This window comes from Scophthalmus maximus, chromosome 15 (assembly GCF_022379125.1).
Source record: "Scophthalmus maximus strain ysfricsl-2021 chromosome 15, ASM2237912v1, whole genome shotgun sequence".
NCBI lineage: Eukaryota > Metazoa > Chordata > Actinopteri > Pleuronectiformes > Scophthalmidae > Scophthalmus > Scophthalmus maximus.
Genome location: NC_061529.1, coordinates 19233256 through 19249323, shown reverse-complemented (window position 1 = coordinate 19249323; position 16068 = coordinate 19233256). Strand labels below are relative to the sequence as shown.

At 44.1% G+C, this 16068-nt stretch overlaps 1 protein-coding gene across 5 annotated transcripts in view; it reads left to right on the top strand.

Moving 5' to 3' along the window:
• The window catches only part of myt1lb (myelin transcription factor 1-like, b), a 93103-nt gene that overhangs the window by 72855 nt on the left and 4180 nt on the right, over nt 1–16068 (top strand). For 4 of the 5 annotated variants that reach the window (XM_047327289.1, XM_035611195.2, XM_047327291.1 and 1 more), the window contains 11 exons: nt 268–548; nt 4262–4504; nt 6388–6509; nt 8290–8358; nt 9599–9661; nt 9852–9935; nt 12404–12625; nt 13797–13891; nt 14453–14556; nt 14654–14701; nt 15614–15676. In XM_047327289.1, coding sequence (XP_047183245.1) covers nt 268–548; nt 4262–4504; nt 6388–6509; nt 8290–8358; nt 9599–9661; nt 9852–9935; nt 12404–12625; nt 13797–13891; nt 14453–14556; nt 14654–14701; nt 15614–15676 — 1394 coding nt within the window. The remainder of the gene's footprint in view (nt 1–267; nt 549–4261; nt 4505–6387; nt 6510–8289; nt 8359–9598; nt 9662–9851; nt 9936–12403; nt 12626–13796; nt 13892–14452; nt 14557–14653; nt 14702–15613; nt 15677–16068) is intronic. The other variant, XM_047327290.1, reaches the window with a different exon arrangement.

The window sequence follows — 16068 nt, the reverse complement described above, 5'->3', positions numbered from 1 at the left end:
AAGTTTGTTCCCATATGAAAAGGTGCATTATTATATCTAGAAAGATTAATTAATATGAAATCTGGCCCGCGACTTTGTTCCAGTTTTTAATTTTGGCCCACTGTGTATCTGAGTTTGACACCCCTGCTGCACACTATATGACAGGATTGCAAGGTCTCACTTTAAACACACATAAAAACACACTTCACCAGGCATACACTTAGCTTCGTTCACCAAATGCACTAATTTCACTCACAATCATTTTGAATTTCTTGATTGGCCCTGCAGCCAAACGTTACTGCAAGAACTCCAGCTCGGCCAGCAGCACCACCAGCACCTACGCTCCCAGCAGCAGCAGCAGCAGCCTGAGCTGCGGAGGTGGGGGAGGGGGCGCGGGAGGACGGGGCGGGGGCAGCAGCGCCAGCAGCACCTGCAGCAAGAGCAGCTTCGACTACAGTCACGACATGGAGGCCGCCCACATGGCGGCCACGGCCATCCTCAACCTGTCCACGCGCTGCAGGGAGATGCCCCACGGCATGGGCGGGAAGCCCCAGGACCTGTGCTCGCAGGTAAGGAGGGGCAGAGGAGGAGCAGGGGAAAGACTGCCTTGACGTGTGACGTTTTGTCTGTCAATGAAATGGTCAAACTGTAAAAAATAAGATATAGCGTTGTGAGTAAAAATTCTGCACATTTCCGTTAGGAAGTTAAAATAAAACACGCCCTGATTCGACACGTTAGCCTCACATGACTCAGTGTTCACTACACCCCTGTAAGACTTTCCCTGTGCTGTGGCTTCAAAGAGAAGAACCCTGACAGATTGTATCTGTGCTTCCTTCATTATACTGAGGCTGGCAGTGAACACTGTCAAAGATAGGGAGATTTCAGAAGCACACACAACATGTACACGTACGCACTCTCGCACACACACACATTCCATTATAGATCCAAGGCTGTGTCTTACACTCCGGGCTCAGCAGGGCAGTTTTTTTATTTTCTGTCTAGGGATCAGATAGGAGCAGGACGAAGCGCCGTTTGACACGGCGTGAGCCCGGCGTGTCATTTCTGAGGAGATAAGGTGACGCTGTTCCTGTATTATCTGCACCCAGATGCTGAGCTGGAAAATGGGGGCCAGAGAGAGAGAGAGAGAGAGAGAGAGAGAGAGAGAGCACACAGCAGAGTGCTAATGCTGGCTTAATGCTGATGTTGACAGCGGAGACTGCCAGAGAATGAGAGACGAGGCGATAGAGACACAAAATAAAGGAGAATAGGAGAGTTCGAAAATGAAGGGAGAGTTGGAAGACAGGGAGGAAGGAAAGGGAAAAAAGGCAAAAGCAACAATTGCCTGAAGCAGCCCGGCTCTGGTCCTGTCTCAGTTTGTTGCGTGTCCTTCTCTTGCTCCGGGGCCCGACAGGCAGGATGCTCTCAGGGCAGGATGGGAAGACTAGAAACTTCCGATTTCGGATCAGACTTTCAGATCAGCTACTGCTTTCATCTCGAGACCTCACGGCACACACTCTTCCTCTCTGTCTGATGAAACTTAACAGACACACACACACACACACACACACACACACACACGTACATTTTCGTCTCCTTTTCTTTCCAGTCTTTTTATCTGCTTTGCCTCAGTCTACTCAATGAATTTATTGCTATCGGGGTTGACGGAAAGACGGATATGAACTGCATTTGTTTAAAGGTGACATATTTTGCTCATATTTACGTTCATACTTTTAATTTGGGTGACCACTTGAAAAGGTTTACATGCTCTAATGTTCAGAAAAGGCATCAGTGTTCCCATACTGCCCATTCCTGCAGTGTACGGCACAATACATCAAAGAGTGATGTTCAAAACTTTTATCGGTAACCATTCATTGAATAACAACTTAACAGACAGGTCAAACATTCGTCAAATCCCTGTGACACAATAGTGACGTCATAAAACCCTCAGCTGGATGGTTGCGTAGGTTTAGTTTTTTTTTTGTACACTGCTCAAAGTTCACAGTCGACACTGCATCCCCTTCAATCCATTACATTACATTGATTTTGCTATGCCTTTGTCCAAAGCAACTTACAATCATCGAGGCAGTTAGCATTAAGGGCCTTTGCCTAAGGACCCCCACTGTGATGACCTGGATTCAAACCCTGACTTTCTGTACCAAAGTCAGTGGTGTAACCCACCTAGCTGTAACCCACCATCCTCCATTATGCACTTGCAAATGATGTAGTCGATCGGATGAACCATTTTTCAAGATCATCCTGGTGGCAGCACATTATCTAAATGCGCTCCAAAAAATATACAGACAATCATGAATGCTAAAATAGGAAATAACCACAAGACATGAAGAGGAGGGAGGAAACTGTGAGCCCAGTGAGAGAAAGAGAGGCCAGAGAGGAGGACAGGAATTTTTTTTCACCTGGAATAGGTGGGTAGAGGTAATGTGGCGAGAATCAGCAGTGGGACCTCTCTGGCCCTCTAGCTTCCAAGCGTCGTCATGACAACAGAGGTCAGGGGTTTAGCCGGGGTGTCAGTGCGAGGAGGGTTAGTCTCTAATGAAGATGGTGGGTGCATGCATCCTCACACATCACCCTTGTTAATTCGATATGAAGGGGTGGGTCACGTTAATTGGACAGTGTCACACAGTACAACGGCTGACGAGGAGAGGGCAGACCGCTGGGTAGATTCACGAGGACAAGACGAGTCACCGCAACACGCCGTGCGTGTGTGCCATCGCATCCATTCCTCAGCAACTTCACCTTTACATAACAGATACCGTTTCCTTCGCGTTTCCAGTCCTTTTTTTAATTCATCATCAGCCTCCTTCTCTCACATTTTGAAGGCAAACCTACAATCTGAGTGTTAGTTTGAATACATTATGACATAAGTGAGTGTGTTTTTGATAGAAGTAGATACTAACATCATGGAGTAATGTAAGCTCAGCAGGTGTGCGGTTCATGGTCAGCCTCATAATGATCCATCTTTGTGTTTTTTTTGTCTTTTTACAAAATGTTTGTACCCATAGCTCTTTCTCCACAAACTAAAGACCTAGAAGCGCTTTTACTAAACTTCTTTTTTTTCTATTTTTAAGTCCGTGGTTCAGCCACACAGTTCTTGCAGTATTCATGCCCAGTCCCAATATCACCCCCACTGCATTTGAGTCGATGTGCGTCACAGAGATGTTTTGGCTTCGGACAACCAGGAGAATCCACCCCCAGGGACACTGTCGGCTGCAATAAGCGTTAGAGCAGGCATTCCTACTCATGAAAGGGTGCAAAAGGAATGAGGGAGATGAGGGTAGAGGGTAGGAAAAAAAGAGAGGGCGAGGGTGTTGATGAGAGCGAGGCCAAAAACGCATGCACATACCTATAAACATAATCCCGGAGGGTTAGGGACAGTTTTTGGTACATACAGCAGAAAAAATAACCCAAAAAACGAATATGTGCGTAAATATATGGATATAAACACACACTCATCAGGAGATTAAGTGAATGGTTTAGTGAGCAGACGATCTTATTGGATGTGTCCAACTTAGTTATTTGGGGTTTGCAGCAGTTGCTCTTCACTGCTTTCAACCCCACCCCTGAGCCTCAGCCCCTGCCCCCCACCCTGATGTCGACTCGCATTAGGCTCACACACACACACACACACACACACACACACACGCATTCTTCTACAGTGTACAGTGGAAGGAAAGAGACAGAGAGAGGAGGGATTCGCAGAGGGATGCACTCGTCTTGCAGCAGTGATGGCCTCTTCTTCTTTTGACACTCTTATAAGTGTAAATCTACATTGTTACTGTACACTGCAACTGTCTTATGTGTCATGCTAGACAGACCTGGGCAAAAATTTAAATAAATATGTAAAGATTTGAATATTGTTTCAAATATTTGAACTGCTAATGTTCTTGATCCATCTTTCCAGACATCTGAAAAGTTCAGAAGGGGAGGAACAAAGCACTTTTCATCTACTCCTTTCGTATTCACCATGTATTCAGCTTCTGTTTTGCCCAGCTCTGATCCTAGAACATGTTTGACTGCAATTAATCAGAAACTCTCTCTCTCTCCCTCTCTTTTATCCCTTTTCTCCATCCCTGCCACCTTATGTTCTGTACATCCCTTTTCCAATTCTCATAATCATCTGACTGAAAACTCACCCATCCCCTCCATATACACTGACCTGACTTCACCCCTCTCTCTCTCTCTCACACACACACACACACACACACACACACACACACACACACACATACACACACACATACACCAAACTACATACACCCTCCAGAGTCCTGGTCTAGATGTTGATGAGAACGGCACGCTGGACCTGAGTATGAGCAAGCGCCTGTGCGGCGGCGGCGGTGGTGGTGGAGGAGGGGACTCTGTCCTCACCCCTCTAGAGCCCATGTCCCCCCAGAGACAAGCTGCCCTGTTGGGCTCGCGCTGCTACGGCATGGGGGATGCCGCTGACTGCTGGGACCTGCCAGTAGACTACACCAAGATCAAACACATAGATGAGGACGAGAAAGAGGTAAAGGGTCAAAACGACAAGGACGGTGTTGTAAATTCACTATATCAGAAATTGAAACTATTGATCACTGCCAGGACGTAATGATTCATTATATCATTAAGAAGCGTGCAATATGACACAGAATTTGGTCATAATTACAAATGTTTTCAGCTAATCCCAAATTTTCATGGTGGATTGAGGTAGAAATGATGACAAGCGGTAAAGTGATTAATAATACAGAGAGATTTGTAACAAAGGACTGAAAATTGAGATGGCGATAGAAACCATAAAAAAGTAACATCCTGTGTGATAGTACGGCTGTTTTTGGAGCTGAGAGACCATACAGTTGGCATGTGCCGCTCGTCCTGTCTGTACAGTGTGTCGCAGATCTACTCCCTCCAAACCACTGATTCAACACTGCCTCCAAGTCAAACATTTGCCTTGCCATCTGATTGTCTTCTAGGTTCCCTGCCTCCCTGTCTGACTCACTCTTACATTTGGAGTCATTAAAAAGTCATATTATGGATTTATTAATGAAAAAAAAAATAGTTTTTGAGGGAGCCCTAATGAATCTGCATGTTAACTGATGTCAGCATTGCCCATGCACGGAGGTATCTGCTCTGTTTGTATCATGCGCCCCCGCATGCTGGCTTTCTGTTTTTAAAATTCGCTCCTCTCCAAAATGAATTATGCAAAGTAGCACCTTGGGAGGGAATCGGAATGGCGCATCTCATCAAAGAGCTGCTGGAAATCAATGCAGCACTGCTGGGTGCGTCTGTCGATGTGTGGCGGCGCTTGCATGCACTGTACATGTGCCTCTGATGGTGTGTGTGTGTGTGTGTGTGTGTGTGTGAGAGAGAGAGAGAGAGAGAGAGAGAATGTGAATATTCATACGAGTTTGTACATGTCTGCACCAGTGTCTCTTTGGGAGTGTCTGTATATGAGCTTCTCTAGCCTACTTTTTCCGCATCCCTGTAAGTATGCATGTGTCGTTCTCCTTCCTGTCAGCCTCTCAGCCTAACACCCCCTTTAATTGGAGAAGCTCGCTGGCTGACCCAGCATCACACACACCGAGACAGCTTGAGCGCTGGATAATTTAGGCTGTATCTGGGCCCGTCTCTCTACGGGCATTACTGTATATACACTGCAATCATGGAAGAAAGGAAATAGGATTTCCATCAACAGCCAGTGTGCCCTGGCTGTGTGCACTGCAGACAAAGCACAGCCCCACGCCAACACAAGGAGTCAGCTGCCTGACACTGCACCACAGTGCCACCTAGTGACAGCATGGTGCTTAACAAGAATACACTCAGCCCACTCCCTGAATGAGCTGTACTCACACGCACACAAGAGTGCTCTGTTAATATGTGTACACCCATGAGTGAGCCCGCAAATACACACACACACACACACAAACACACACACACACACACACACACACACACACACTTCATTTGGCATTGAGTCATTATTTCCTCTCAGGGATTCTATTTTCTACCTCTGTTAGACTGACAGGTTAGGCGCAATATTCACACAGGCTCCACCATTAGCATTCAATTTGACAAAACTCTACGGGCTGACAGGTATGTGCGAGTGTGTGTGTGTGTGTGTGTGTGTGTGTGTGTGTGTGTGTGTGTGTGTGTGTTAGTGTGTGTGTGTGTGTGTGTGTGTGTGTGTGTGTGTGTGTGTGTGTGTGTGTGAGTGAGTGTGTGAAAAGAGGTAAGATGAGGGAAAGCAGTTTTTATTCTGTGGAAATGGACAAACTGCATTCTAATTTTCATACAGTTGAGTGCATGTGCTCTTTAATAAGTATAAACTTGTATGATGTAAAACAAATGTACAGTGGAGGAGTGACCCAAAATAATCCTTATTTGTCCCCCCCCCCTGTTCCCAACCACCCTCAGCCGGATGACCTGGATCCCTTCCACGACCTGCTGGACGACCGCTCCTACACCACAGACATTAACATGCCCAGCCCCAAGCCCAAGTACCTCCAGTGCAAGGAGAGTAAGAAGGACCTGATCACGTAAGGGCCTACTCCTACTCTCCCCAACATGCCAGTACTTCCTCCCATCCAACTGAGCCCACTTTGCTTCTACCCGCTCATGCTTTGCTCCCCCTGGAACCCCACCAACCCCCCTCCATCTTGTTCCTTTCTTTGTTTTCATCCTTCTCTGTACTGCAGTTAACCTCAGAGACCCCCCCCCATCAATTCCAATCCATTTGTCCACACCAGCTCCAACTGGTGATTTTCTTGTTCCCCCACCCAAACACACACACACACCTTTTTTTGATGCTCTACCTTTTACACTAATTGCCTGTATCATGCGGTATAAAGTCAGGAACCTCAATGTTAATCGCAGACAGTGAAGCTAAACTGGAAACAATGAAAACCAAAACAATTAGAGACGACCCCTCCTTTTTTTTCTTCTAATTTTCACATTTTCTTCTCCTTCCCTTTGGGCTTATAAATCTGTCTATTTTTCCGGTGGCAGATGTCCCACACCGGGGTGTGATGGAAGTGGTCACTTGACGAGCAATTTCGCCTCGCATCGAAGGTGTGACTTGCTCTTCTCCTGGTGGATTCTCAGTCTATTTCTCTTTTATTGTTTTCAGGTTACCTCGACTGTGCTGTCAAACACCTGTAGGCCCAATCTCTCTCTTGTTTGTTAGCCCTTTGACTATTGACAACTCGACACACTGAAAGAAGTGTATCGTAAATTAGGAAACGTCTAAATTAATTGAAGATTGGATACATGTTAAGGCGACACCCTGGGATGAAAAGACTTCCCAGTGGGTCTTGCGTAAAGCCTTCTAAGCTGATGTTATTCAGTCCTCCATGCCCCTTCCCAGAGCGCTGTGCAGACTAAGCACTTACCATTCAGAGATAAGTCTGCAAGGACTGAATGATATACAGTGGGGTCCGCAGGTCTGAATGGGAAAGCGGTGTCAGGCTTTTGGACCACATTGTAAGTGGGAAGGCGGATCACGGCTGCATGTACAGGAGATTTCTAAGTTGAAGCCCATATGGTGTTTTTTTATTCACTCAGTCCTGTTAGTGCAACACGTCTCCCTTTGTTTTTACACATGATTACAAATACTCAGACGGTTAAAGTTTTCTGATCAACTCCCTGCACTTGCATCATGTCTTTTTTTTTCTTCTTTTTTTTTTGCATTTCTATGGAGTTATTTTACTATCTTTATTCAAGGGCGTGGTCTTTCTGTTTGAGCGCATTATTTACTGATTTCATGTCATATTTGTCATTCTTTCATTCAAACTCTGCCCTCGGACTCAAATAGCTCCTTCTTGTGCTCAACTAGTTTCTTTTCGCATTCACATTTATTCTGCTTCTGTTCAAACTGTATGCTTGTGCGCAAATATATTGTTGCTTGTGCGCAAATATATTGTTGCTCGCAATTAGATATGTTGTTGCTCGCACAGACTTCCTGCTCCCAGCTCCAGCTCTTCCCCTCACACTCGCGCTGCTTCTGTGCGCTCTTGAGTTGTCTGCTTGCGGATTTCTGCTGCATGCTTGGAATCTTTGGGTGACAACCCTATCAAAAATCCTCAGCCAATAGAATTCCAGGTGAATGTGAAATCAGCAAATAATGCGCTCAAACCGAAAGACCACGCTCTTGAATAAAGATAGTAAAATAACTCTCTCACATCTCTTGATTGGTGTTCTACGTGTGCATGTTTGGGTATGCGTGGATGTGAGTGCGTGTTGAGCGAAGTCTGTGTTAACAGTGGTTGGGGTGCGTCGTCGCTGTAGTGAAAACTAATGTTCCGCTGGTGTATTTTTCAGTCTCTCAGGTTGCCCTTTAGCCGATAAAAGCATTCGAAGTATGCTGGCAAACAACGCGCAAGAGCTCAAGTAAGACGTGAGATGACTCACTGATATATGTATGATTTGTGCCTGTATGATATCATTCTGCCCAGTGTAAGGTCAACCTTATTAGTGTCACTTTGAATAAGAAGCGGTCATCTAAAGCGATATGTTAACAGAAACGATAGGCTGCTCATTATGTGGACTTCAGGGAGCTTTATTAAGGACAAATATGAAAAGGATACGACTGATCTTGTTCTTATTTTGCTTATTGTCAACACATCTATTAAAATTAATTGATCCTATTAACAAGTTTTGTCTGCGTGGCCAAAAGCCTGATGCACCTTATTCCTCTCATCTCCAAAATTTGGTAAAAACACAGTGAGCCATACTGTTTCACTGGGCTACATGAACATATAAACTGGTTAGAAAACCTTTATTGAGTGAAATTGAAATTGAGGTGGTACTTTTGAAAACTGCAAATTTATTTATTATAAGATACTGCCAATAAATACAAGGCAAATAGGCAATATTAGAGAATAGTAGTAGTTTATCTTCCCACATGCACTGTCCAAATACTCACTCAAGCACAAAATGTATATTAATCCTGCACTGAAAATAGTCCCCAACAAAACACAAGAAACACAAGATTTACATCATCAGTAGCAAACAAGAAGAGACAGACTAAAGCATAGTCACTTTCACTCCATCATTCGGGTTTTAGGACAATAATAAAAAAAATCAATATACAATGAGTCTCCTACATGCATCTTTTTTTGGGGGTGGGGTGTTTATTTATTTTTACTGTAAAGTGAATAGATATTCAAATCTGACAGGGAAACAGCAGCACATTTTTCTTGTATACTCTCTTCCCAATGGGGTTGGCGATCCCGTAGTCACCTGCTGTAAAGTTGTACAAATTCAACATATAATTACATATCAATTAGAGTTATACGTTTATTAAAGGGGCAGTAAGTGATTTTGGAGAAAGATTGGTTGTTGTTAATGTTTTGACCCCTGAGTGGTAACGTTAGTCGCAAGCACGTCTCCAAAGGTGTCTTGGAGTGATGTTTACAAACTGTAAGTGGTGTTGTGTGGTCCGCACCATTTTTGGTTTTCACATTATGTGCACACCGTGAGGAAAATATTTGCTAATTTTTACAAAAGGTTTATTGAATTAAAATCGCTCCCTGCCCCTTTAAGTTTGAACATTTCTGCTCTTTGGAAATCCCTCAGTCCCTTAGACTTTGCTTTAGACCCTGAGCCCTTTTTGTGTTTTCTGCCCCAGGTGCCCGACACCAGGGTGCGATGGTTCCGGACATATCACTGGCAACTACGCCTCACACAGAAGGTACACACACACACACACACACACACACACACACACACATACTACATCATACATACCTTACAAGAACCTATCCCTCCATTTTTTCTTTTCTGTCCAACATACTCCTTAAGTTCTTGTGTGACCGCCCCCCCCCCCCCCCCCCCCCCCCCACCACCACCACCACCTTAGTAACACAGTCATTTGTCTGCAGTCTCTCAGGGTGTCCTCGGGCCAGGAAAAGTGGGATAAAGATCATCCACAGTAAAGAGAACAAGGAGGACCAGGAGCCTATCAGGTACAGTCCAGACACTGATCATCAGGCTTCTGTCTCCCCTAAAAACTCCCATCCTGCTACCAACACTGCTCACTGCTCTCGGCTTACTTAACACCTCTCCCCTGTGAAACCTGGGGGAAAAAATTACACAAGTTTACTTTTCCTTTTCTGAAATTATTCGAGTGGATGGGAGCAAAGGAGTTGATGTTCTGATGACAAAACGGTGCACTGCTCTTTGACATGCACTGATGCAAGCAAGGATAAATCAGTATTAGCTCTGACAAGACAAATGTGCTATGAGCGTAAAAGTTCCAACCCAAATCTAACGGTTGCAGGGGGAAACTTCAGAAGTGCAAGCTTGTAGAGGTTTAGAGGGGCGGGGGCGCAGTCTCTGGTGAGCTGCTGCAGGCACACAGGTAGGAGAAGACAGAAAAGCAAGCAGGGGGGGGGGGGGGGAGATTGATTGGACTCTGCCTGAATTCCACTGTGGGCTTCTGGGGCCTCAGTCCTGCAGCTCCATTGATTTCTCCGGTGGTGCAGCAGCAACACACTTTGGCCATTCTCGATCATGTCACTCTGTTGGATCCCGAGGAAGGTTTGCCGCGGGTATCCCTGTCAGCGTGCTCCTTTGACACTGAAATATTGAAATTCACTAAAGAGAAAGCGCATATCTAAATAATCGAGAGGATGGAGAAAGTAGAAATGCCATGGGGAGAGAGTTCTTGTTTTGGTTCAAAACGCTGGCTTAAGCCTCGCTCCACAGCCCAGTGATTTTCACACAGCTCCGAAACTGAGCCACAATACGTCACTCATCACGCTCTCCCTGCTGGACATTTGTTTGCTGCCAGTTCTTTGTCGGTTTAGTACCCAGGTCACGGATGTGTTGCTGTGAGCAGATATCTGGTTCGGGCAGGTGAAATGCTGGTGGCCTGGGCTGGCATGCAGAGTTCCCCTCTGAGGATGAGATGGTTTGCAGTCATGGGAGAGGCGAGCAATAATGTAAAGACCTTTTTAGTGCATCATGAGTCATCGCCCGGAAGAATTTACAGATCTGCAGGGCAAAATGTTTCCGGGATGATTTCATCAGTTTAAATCCACACTGAAGTTTCTATTCAATTCATTTTGATTTTATTCATATTTTGATTAATACAGAGTAAGATGAAGACCTTACAATATAACAGAAAGAAACCCAATAGATGGGTGAAATTTAAGATGGTGCCTTAAGATGTTTAAGCATTTGTTCTAAATAATAAAAAAAAGGGATGTACAGAGAGAAAATATGTGGAAAAAAAGAGAATCCACCTGTTTAGTAGATTTACTTGGAATAGATAAATGCATTTATGATTAGATAATTGTCAATGTGGTCAAGCAAGTGGGAATCTCATTCTATATTATATGTTTTCTCATTTGGGATGGGTTCAAAAATATTCCAAACTGACATGTGACAGAGCAGATAAGATTGTGATATCATGTCAGAGGTTAAGTAGCACTAAAGCATCTGTTCCTATTCATGAGGGAGGGATGAACAGATGAATAAACATGTATAAAAACACTGTCTAATCTAAGGGTTAGGGTTAATGGCCTAAAGGGTGAACACCTATTGAGATATTATTCTAAAGAAATTCATCTAACCAGCACTGTGGATTGTGGATTAGCTAAATTTGTCACAATAATGCCACGCAGCTCCACAAGATTTACAAATTCAGTGGCAAGTAATGATTCATCTAAAAGGAAGCTGTTGTGGCGGTGTTGTTCAGTGTTTGAAAATGTCTAGAATTTTGGCAAAATGTGGGAAATATGTCAAGAAGGCTCAGGGGAAAATTCATTCAAAACAAAATGCTGTGTAGAGATTGTTTTAATGCTGTAGACAGAGAAACGGAGGAGGGACTATATGTAACCGAGTGGAAATCAGTGGCCATTCTGGGTTAAGATTTTTGGAAGGCCTGGGTGGGTTGATTACGAGGGCAATTATCTCATATATCTATACAATCTGTATCTTTCGTTACACTCAAATAGCCATGAAGCTGAACTAAAATCATCTATTTCACAGACAGAACTTTTACTTTGACAACGAGTGCCGTCTTTAGCCAAAATCCATTTCGCCTGGTGTGACTTTTTGAATCATTTACTGCCTCATTGCATCTGATTAGCACCGGTGTTGATGCACTGTCAGCATCCCCCATGCACGATAAGGCTGCCACTGGGATAGCTTTAAAATAAGATGATCATATCTTTGTTTCCATCAAAGTGAAAGAGATGGGAGGGAGACAGAAAAATTGAATTTGCCACAGTGTACTGTATGGTGTTTTTATAATCAGTAGTGGTAGACTGTGGTGTTTACCAGATAGCCAGCAGGACTCAGCAGGTCAGTGAGTGTCTCCAAAGTATTAAAAAGATGGCTGCGTCAGCTATTAAGCAAACAAAGGATGTGGCTGAATGCGAACATGAGAATTAAACAATGATTAAAACTAAACATTTTCCCCCACCAGGTGTCCAGTCCCAGGTTGCGATGGTCAGGGACATGTGACCGGGAAGTATGCATCCCACAGAAGTGCATCTGGATGCCCCATAGCAGCCAAGAGACAAAAGGATGGCTATCTGAACGGCATTCAGTTCACATGGAAGTCTGGCAAGACGGAGGGCATGTCCTGCCCGACGCCCGGCTGTGATGGCTCGGGTCACGTCAGCGGCAGCTTCCTGACACATCGGAGGTGGGTCCAGAGAACATGACTGCAGTCTTAAGTAATGCCCCCCTCCACTCAAAGTAGTGTGTCTGAGCTTCACTGATGTTATCCTTCCGCCGAAGAGAACGTTTTAACAGTGCTCACCTAAAATCCAAGTCCCTGAAGATTTGTAGGTTTTAGTCATCTTAGATATGCGTAACAAAATAAACAGCTATCAAAGTTTGCAATAAACCACCCTATTGAATTATTTATAGAGCCTCACTCTCAAAAACCAGCTGATCGTGTCCATCAAGTCTGTGAGGGTGTGGTTTGATCAGATTTAATTGACAGTTTTTTGGCACTTAAACAAACAGTCCACAAGCTGCCATCAGACTTGGATTCAAATATAAAAGTGGGAAAAAACAGCACAGGCAGTAATGAGTCGTAAGAACTGACCAAATCACTTCCAACTTCAGCAGAACAGGTTGTGTCCATGCAATGAGGAAGAAATAGTCATGGTCATTTTAAGAATTTTGAACAGGGTGACTTAGCTTTAATGTGGAAAAATATCCCAAACACAACTGCAGGGTATTTAGAATGTGCTACTCGGATATAATAAGATAAGAGTTGTGGAGCAAGGAGTGTTGCTAACCTTTTTTCTGTAATTAAGCTACAGTAATTAAAGACCACAGAGGTGGTGTAACGTTCTATTCCTGCTCTGGTGCTCAGAGGAGAGGATGAGAAAAATCATTCATGGCTACAGTTGTTGCACCAAGATTGAAAGGGGCATTTTATTCGAACTTACTGGTTTACGTGTCATGAGTGAGTGAGTAATGTTCTGCCCCAGAAAGTTGTTGCACTTTGTCTTCTGTGTCTTGGGAGTAGATTTTTAAAGTCTGAGAAAATAGCCCCTGATGTCATTAGTGTAACTTGGCTTTGGCTTAGAGACGACAACCATCGGAAAGGAAAGTCTGCAAACCCAAATTGGGAAATGTGGCTTCAAGTCTTGTGGATGTTTGACCCATACCAGGGACTAATAGTCCTCGGGCATCGGTTTTAACCATTCTTTTTTTTTTTAAAGAATCTTTCCTGTGAGTCCTCAAACCTCCCCTTTAAGACTGACACTGATGGAATGAACGGTCTGTGAAAATATGATGGCTTGTTGTGTGTTTGTGTCGAACATAGTGAAACGGTCCTTCCTTCTTGTTTGTGCCTCTAGTTTGTCGGGTTGTCCACGTGCCACCTCCGCCATGAGGAAAGCACGGCTCTCTGGAGTGGAAATGCTCACGATAAAGCAGCAACGTGCCAGTAACGGTAACTTACCACTAACTACCACTCACCCGCACAATGCAGCCAATCAGGAAAGACATGGACGTGGAATGATATGCTGAAGGCTGTTCATATTTCATTTAATAGACCAATCAGGTGTGTCTGAGTGTGTGTGTGGCAAGCAGCGTCAGAGTAAAGGCTGACAACTTGAAATACACTGCCATTCAGGAGTAAGCGATGAGGAAAATGTGTCTCCAATCTGGAATAACAGAGCTGGACTCACGGAGCAGTGATTAGACACAGTTGTCTGTTTCCCTAACTGAACTGCAGTGGATTTCAGTGCTTTGTAGAGGAATGTGACAAGATCATAATGTAATTTGTCTCTGTGGCCGTTCGAGTCTTAATCAGCCTAAATGACCTGAACCAGCTCCATTGTAGAGGTGACGGCAGTCGCACACGTCGTCCAGCAGAGTTTTTACTCAGCCGCGAGTCACATTGTGTCATTTTTAATTACTTCGGTCCAGGCATGGAGGCCGTTAATCTAATTTATGACGGAGGTTCTGCAGTGTCGGTGTCAGTGCTAATGCTGCTCCTCCTCATCTGCAGGGCTGGAGCATGAAGAGGAGATCAAGCAGCTGGATGACGAAATCAAAGATTTAGGTGAATCCAATTCACAAGTAGAAGCCGACATGATTAAACTGAGAACGCAGGTAAGCCCCTTCCTGTCTGCTACAGTGTCTGAGTCAGCGGTGGTGTGCACCTGCCCTGTGCTGTAACGCCCTGTCGTTCGCCCTTTCCTTTCCTCAGATTACAACAATGGAGTCCAGCCTGAAGTCCATAGAGGAGGAAAACAAGGTGATTGAACAGCACAATGACTCTCTCCTGCATGAGCTGGCCAACCTCAGCCAGTCACTGATTTACAGTTTAGCTAATGTCCAGCTCCCTCATATGGTAAGGGTCACCTGGAATGGCAAGGCCGGCAAGTTGCAGAATAAAGCTAGTTGTAGCATCAAAGCAGCTTATTCATTCATTTGTGTATTTTACCACTGCTTCTCGCGCATGCTTAGTAAAAAGTCTGGAGCGTTGCTCGTCTTTCCAAACAGTGAGGGGAAGTTGTGCAATGAGGTTTGACTGGGCATGTCGTTTTCTTTCACAGCGGAAGCAACTCCAATAACTTAATTATTATTAAATTCAACCATTCAGGTTCACCAAAAAAAATATATAGCAGTGTATAGTGAAGTTTTGCGTGTTCTTTCAGTGAAGTATGATTGTGAAATGCTGCAGTGTAAGAGTGTACTGCTATGATGTTGAACTAAGGATGGAAACCATTTTTTTAAAGATTTATCACTGACAAGATCTCCATGTGCTTCAAACACCAAATTTTATCGGCTATCATTCTGTCTGGGGTTTTTGTGTTGTTGTTCTTTTGTTTTGTTTTATCTTGAAGATAACACAAATAGAGTTTCATAGTAATCACACACTATTCTGTCCCATTTTTTTCCATCAGTTAATAAAATCTATGACACTGAAGTAAAACAAATCTAAGTGCTCAGGATTTTACTAATGACACCTCCTCTAAATACAAGGGATCCACTCTGACGCCCTGCGTTGTCTTGGGCATATACTGTATGTCCTCATCAATGTCCAGCGTCTACTTTTCCTGTTGATTTGAAGCCCTGTTTACGGCTTCGTATCCAATACTGCCACCTAGTGATTACATGTGAAAACAACAGCTTAGTGAAATGTGTCCTTTCTTTTCGCCTATAGAAACCTCTGGCACACAAAGAGCCTCCGCTGAGGAATAACAGCTGCTTACAGTTGCACCAGCAAGTAAGTCAATAACTCATATCAATTTAAGCTGCCTTGTTCATGTTCTATTTTTAAGTATTGTGTCTCACCTCCTCTTTAAATGGCATTGTTATGGAAGCAAAGAAAGGCCAAGGTTTTGAATTCTACAAGCAGCTGAATAGTTAATTGTTAAAATTTAAATATCACTAAATTAATATTGTTTTCCATTCCGCTCTTTGAAAAAACAACAACCTTGAAGTATTATTTGTTGTTGTTTGTTTGGTTTCTCTTTGAGGTGTTGAAGTTAATAATCCTGCCTGGTGGAATCAATGTGATTATCTAAGAGAAGTTGAGCAGGTTATGGTGGCACAAAGGAGTCAAAGTGCCCTCTACTGGACAAAGTTCACAAAAAACACCATGTGTAAATGAACCCA